At 46.0% G+C, this 6,656-nt stretch overlaps 1 protein-coding gene across 1 annotated transcript; it reads left to right on the top strand.

The window, feature by feature from the left end:
• Positions 1-619: 619 nt before the first annotated feature.
• Positions 620-5,486, top strand: LOC144768878 (claudin-9-like). Its single transcript, XM_078652886.1, has one exon. It carries the CDS (start codon positions 1,215-1,217, stop codon positions 1,869-1,871), a length of 657 nt encoding a protein of 218 aa, XP_078509012.1. The 5' UTR covers positions 620-1,214; the 3' UTR covers positions 1,872-5,486.
• The last annotated feature ends 1,170 nt before the right edge of the window (positions 5,487-6,656 follow it).

Below are 6,656 nucleotides of genomic sequence, written 5' to 3'. Positions count from 1 at the left end.
TCGCCCTCTGCCCCGCTCTCCTCCTCCTCTCACAGTCCCACTCCATTCCTCGGTGCGCTCCCACTCCGCAGCCACAACAAAGGAACAACATAAGATCCGAGAAACAAGGAACAAAGACGCAGCAGAGCGTGGCCCGGAGGGACAGACGGCGTCGGTTCCCAACACGACGTCAGTGACGCCTTCCTGGGTCGAACCCTCCCTCCTAGGACACGCCCACCGGCAGGTGCCTTATAAAGTGCTGTGTGTGCACGGGCCATTGCACACAGGCGCCCAGGAGCCGCAGCACCTGCAAAGAACACCTGCGACCTCTGGTGACCTCGAGGCTTGACCACTGAAGACAGCCAAGATTGCAGGCTGCCCAGGGAACGGAGACTTCCTGTACCCCTGAGGCTCAGCTGCTCTCACGAGGCAACCAGCAACCCCACACCTGCACCCCTGGGAGCGGTGACTCTCTGCGATCCCACGCCACAACCACGCAAGCCGAAAACGACCCGACACCCTGGGCTTTCAACAACATGGATGTGAAGTCTACGTGATTACTGTGGCTCAAAACCACTTCGATAACCTGCCAACCCAAGGCTCAGCCAGAGAGTGTGGATACCCGACACTTCTGTCGCTCGCGCCATGGCAGTCGCAGATGATGCACATTCTTCGCGCTCAGACCCAGGGACACAAGAACAGCCGATGCTTCTGATGCTCAACCACTCTGATTGAAAGCATCCAAGAAAGCAACCCTAGCTCTCAACCACCAAGGGCTTGAAGTTTGCAACTTTACAAACATAAAGAGGCAGATGACATGGAGGGCCAACAGACAATCCATGGAACCATTTTCGTTAAGTAAGCGCATCTGCACTTGTCTAGTTTTTGGCACTCAAAGGTGTTCCCTTGGACTTGTTCTTGTCAAGTGAATGTCCTCCACTTGATCTGCTGTTAGTTCCCAGCGGGGATTTCTTGGACCTCTGTTTGATAAAGGAATTTCCGTAGTTACTACACCCACTCGCTTGTTTGTTGCCGCCTGTTGAGGATTCCTTGAACCCACAGGCCTTTTGTGGGCCAACGCTTCAGGTCAACCATATTCGTTCAGTGAACAAACCCTTCAACAACTTGGTTCTTAGCATTCACTGTAGATTCTGTAGACCTGACCCGTTCAAGAACACATTCCGGCGACCTCATTGGTAAATTTGACTCCTCTCCTGGGGGTAAGGCGTCACAAGATGCCGTCTGCTGGGCTCGAAATTATGGGCATCTCCCTAAGTATAATGGGCTGGCTGTGCACCGTTATTGCTTGTGCCTTGCCCATGTGGAAGGTGACGGCCTTCATCGGTAACAGCATTGTGGTGGCTCAGATCATCTGGGAGGGCCTGTGGATGAACTGCATCGTGCAGAGCACCGGCCAGATGCAATGCAAGATCTACGACTCCATGCTGGCCTTGCCCCAGGACCTACAGGCCGCCCGAGCCCTGACTATCATCTCCATCCTAATGGCAGTGCTGGGCCTCTTCGTCAGCATCGTTGGCGCCAAGTGCACGAATTGCGTGGACGATGCGGGTGCCAAGGCGCGCATCATGGTGGTGGCCGGCGTCCTCTTCATTCTGTCGGGGCTGCTCTGCCTCATACCCGTCTGCTGGTCGGCCAACTTTATCATCCGGGACTTCTACAACCCACTGGTGGCCGAGCCCCTCAAGCGGGAGTTGGGGTCCTCCCTCTACATTGGCTGGGGGGGCAGTGCCTTGCTGCTGCTCGGTGGAGCCCTGCTATGCTGCTCCTGCCCCCCTCAAGACGACCGCTACCAGCAGCGAGTGGGGTACTCCGCGCCCTCTGCCCGCTCCACGGCTCCACAGGGTGGCCTCGACAAACGGGACTACGTCTAACCAGGTGGGGTGTAAGAAAGGAGCCCAAATAAGCATACTGAGGAGAGCAGCGTGAGGTCCTCACATTTCAAAATGGAGGCAACAAACTCCGAACGCAATGTATTTTGGGAGGCGTCTTGCCCTCAGAGGCCTGATGAAGGTTGCGCGATGGGTTAACAGACAAAAACTGAATTTCACAAGTAAAACAATGTTGCGAATTTTAATCTGCGGAGGAGGTACACAGAAAGAGAACCGGAAATTATTTTTAAACCTCGACACTGTAGTCTGACTGAGAGAAGAGGACAGTTTTTCTCTGCGCCACGCTCGCCTCTCCCTCAGGCTAGCGGTAATGGGAGCCCCCCCAGGATATCGTTTTCCGTACCTGGGTATTCCAGACACCGGCTCGGGTGGATTCGGTTTCAGGTGTGGGGGTGGATGAAGGGGAAGGCGGAACCTGTTCTGCTCACACAGGTGCAATTGTTGTTTGTCTGGAAGGGGGAGGGCGGATGAGGGTACTCCCCACCACCTGTCACTCAAGGGACTCGTTCTGTGGAAGAGGGCGGGAGCTGTGTCCAAAACTGCAGAGGGTTTACTGAGATGTCTTTTGTGTGTGTGTGTGTGGGGGGGGCACTAAAAATGTATTGAAGGTGGTTCTGGAAGGCTTCACCCGAGAAAACTTAAAAGGAGACAATCTCACAAATGAACAGAGACTTAAAGAAGTGAGAGGTCGAGATGGATTGCACTGTATGTAATGGATACTGGTACTTAACGTTTAATCCTCTGAGAATCCACATCCTACGGGGTGAGTGGAAAGTGGTGTGTGTAAGAACATTTCAATTTACATTAATTTGTCTGAATTACATTTCTGACCTTACTAAAATGTGTTTAAAGCTGGAATTATTGTTCTCTTTTATGGTGTGTTTGTTTATTCATTTTTAATAGAGCAAAACATATGAAAAAATGTGCATTTCGGAAGGGACAGTGTTTTATTTGGCGGTGTCCTCGGGTATTAAATTCAGCAGCGTAATTCACCGGGATATCCGAAAACCTCCATTGATTGAATTCTGATTTGGCTTTCAAGTAATAGATGATACTTCTACCCTTCACCTACGAAGGTTGAAAGGCGGAGTCTGCACTTTAAGAGTGGCATCCTCAAAGAGCAGGGTGCATAGAGATATCTCTACAGCAGGTCGATTAGCCATTTAATCTACCTTGGGAGTGTGCGAATCAGCGGCCATACGGTTGCACAGACACCTCTGCAACGGGTGCATTAACCACCCAAGCCACCCTGCTTTGGTTGAATGCGATACATGTAGATTTTTGCTCCAGGCACTAAAGCCCACTGGCTTAAATCGAGCGCCTGGATGCCCTCACAGGTGACAAGTTGTGCTCTACAAATCGACTGATTGATGTAAATCGTATGACTCTAAATACAAAAGAGGTCGCTGCAGTAGGTTAGTTAGCCCACTGAACTATCTCACGGAAAACAGCAAGGAAAAGACTTGAGGGCCATTGGAGCGGAATCCCTAATGATTCATTTGCTCTGCTCCTCATATTAGTACACTGCTCGAGTAACTGGGGGCCCGGCAAGTAGGTAAGGAAATAGGACTCCGTCGAAGTTAATTAGTACATTTATTGATTTTGTTAAATATGTTTTATCTGTGCAGGTGTCTCAACTTGTGTACGCTATTTTGCTACACGTAGGATGACTAAGCTATAGATTTGCAAGTTGCAAATAACATGTAGCATAGTTTTAGCTGGGACGTGCCAGAGAAATGGAAAGACCACATAGTATCTAACTCATTTATTTTTTAGTCAATTTGAGCTGCCATTTTGTGTGTATCTTTGTCACAGTATACACTTCAGTGAGTATTGGTGAAGTGATGACGCAGTGCTCAAGGGATTAGTGTGAACATTACAGCGGAACTTGGCGGGGCAGACACACATTATGTTGAAAAGTTGTGGCTGTCAAAGTCGTCTCTAGCCACAAGCCAGAACTGATATGGCCAGGTGTTGCCAAGTCCCCCTCCCTTAATCAAACAAGCCACTGTTTTACTTCAAACCCTTGGGACCCCCTGTAGGCCAGTCAGATCCACCAACCTCTTACCCAAGGCAACAATGTAGACAACACACCAGCTTAGATTAACCCGTTGGCTGCTGCCGTCGGCCAACGGTCGTCGCGTGCACTACCTTGGTAGTGCTACGCACGTCCGTTGGCCGACGCTGCCCCACCCGTTTTTCGAACGTTCAGCACTGGAGCTGAACGTTCGATGCAGCCAACGGGTTAAGGGTCATAAACCCCAGCCTTATTTTATTTCACAACAATAAACAAAACATTGATCTCAATATTTACACCATTTATACAATACGCAGAAAGTCAGGTCCATTACATTGGTATATACGGTGTGTCATTTGACTATCCTTAACATGTTTCTAATACATAGCCATTACTATCATAAGCTAAGTGATCAGCAACATTATCTTTCTGAGTATCCTTGTTTGAGGCTACGGAAAGGTCAATGACTGGTTCAAGATCAAGCTAGGTCCCACCCTCCTACCGGAGTGCCCTTGCGCAGGTAAGAAACATCCACAGCTGAATACATTTAAAACTTATGCCTAAACAGGGCACCCTCCTTGTCACATCTGGATTTGACAACCAAAGCTTTTTGTCATTTTGTGTGTCTGTCCCGCCATCTCTTCAGAAACATTTGTAGAACCTTTAGGGAATTGTGTACATGGCACAAATATTCAAAAATATTATTATGTGAGCCAGATTAAAATAGATAGATAAAATACTATGCGTTTATTCAAATTCTGTGATGCATCCCTCCCTCAATTATTTGACATTTTAATTGCAACTTGCTTACTTAAATGTTAAGCATCCTAAAAGTGGCAAAAAATGTGTTCATGTGTTTAGACACATTCAGATCAATATATTTAAAGAAATAATTTGTTTCATCTGAACCACATTTCCCATCTTACCTTGTTTTTAAAACACCTCAGCAAGAACTCTTGACAAACAGTAGCATTGCTTTCTGACTGGGAAGGTAGCTCAGTAGGTTGATGAACATGTTTCTCAGGTGAGTGTGTAATCTGCAAGCCGCACGTTCAAATCCATATAAACAAGTCTGACAAGTTAGTCTGCCTCCTACAGAGGCCAGTGTGAAACTTACAAGCAATACGTTCTAATGCCTGAGGAGATCGACTCAGCCTTTCAGTCTTCTGATGTTGGTAACACATCAGGAGAAAGAGGAATTGTAGTTGACAGTGCTTTGAGACTTTCAAAAAAGACTTTCTTTGAGTCCCAGTCCTTAAATAACCTCATTCTCAGTTACAATTTGTACTATAAATGTTTTCACTGTGATGGTTTTGATATTTATGGCGTTTTATTGACTGTTCCTGTACTGCAGATTCTATAAAGTGAAGAGTTATGTCCATATTATTAAAATGTGTTACATTCCACAGAGGTTTGTTTTTATTTTCTGTATGCGCAGTGAGTTGTCTTTACAGCAAATGCATCAGTCACTGTGCGGCCTTATCACCAAATATTAGTGTATTTGAATTTTGCAGTGACATCACAGTTTGATGTTAGGTTACCTCTTTAATTGCACCACATATTAAAGGAGTGAAATCACAGGCTGACGTATACTGTTATTTATGTTTAGGGCTCCTCGTCTTATGGTATTTTTTGTTGTTGACATTTCTGTCTGTATTTATCCATATTTATTTTGTATATTTCGACATTTATTTAACCAGTTAATTTGCATTTGTGCCTGAACGCCTAATAGGTTTCAATGATATAAACACACTCAGGTGATAAAATATGCACTTATAAGAAAACATGCTAATTTTAGTATTAAACTGCTGTTTAAGCGCGTTACTAAAATTCCTTTATTTTTAAAAACCCCTTGCCTGTCAATCTACATTTTGCGATGCAAGGCGCGCTACGAAATTCGTTTTATTAATTAAATTGTTTACTTACCTTCAATTATCCATTCTCCTATTTTTAGCACCCCCCCACCCTGCCCCTCCACCACCCCGCCTCTCTGCCCCACCGAAACGCCCTCCACGGGCCGCGGCTGTTTATTTTATTTAGTTCTTGTTATAGCACATCAAGACCCTGAACACAGGATTGCAAAGTGCTTTAAAACACAGGACAGTGACACATATTAGAGGTGGAAATAAGGCAATTTACAATGCGATAGCAATTAACGGAATAGCAGTCTAGGTGAGAGTAAAAGCTAGAGAGAAGATAAAACCAAAAACACAAACAAACTAGCATTGGCAAAGCAAATACATCTCGCTTCTTAGTTCTGCCTGTGTAAACTGATTCGCTCTGCCAGCGCTTTTTCCTGCAGCTCTTTAGCACTGACAGAAAGAAAACATTTAATTGCCAATGAACTGCAACAGCAAAAAAAAAGCTCAATGATGTAGACGTGCATGTATGCTCCATGATGCGACTGTGGGCCCTGCATAATGAGGCAAACGTGCTTGTGTGTCAACATTCATGCTTCCTAACGCAGGTGCCACTTTTTTAATTGACTGCTCCAAGTTGGTGGATGCACTATGTGGAGCAATTAATGAAAAATAAAAATAAATCTCCACATAGCACATTTGCAGAAAATAGCGGCCTAGTAGCAAATTGCAACTGCTGGCTAGCCTAAAAAGTAAAAAAAAAATATTTAAAAACATGGGACAGGCAGAGGTGGAAGAGTAACAGAGGAGTAGGGGATGGGGGATAGGGTAAATGCCACCAATGAGCAGCGGCAACCAGCGGGAGAGAAAAGGACATGAATTATTGCAAAA

Source organism: Lissotriton helveticus, chromosome 7 (genome assembly GCF_964261635.1).
Source record: "Lissotriton helveticus chromosome 7, aLisHel1.1, whole genome shotgun sequence".
Classification (NCBI taxonomy): Eukaryota; Metazoa; Chordata; class Amphibia; order Caudata; family Salamandridae; genus Lissotriton; species Lissotriton helveticus.
This window is presented reverse-complemented; position numbering and strand designations above follow the sequence as displayed.

Coding starts and splice junctions, on each gene's coding strand:
- LOC144768878 (XM_078652886.1), top strand. CDS start 1,215: ATGCCGTCTGCTGGGCTCGAAATTATGGGCATCTCCCTAAGTATAATG.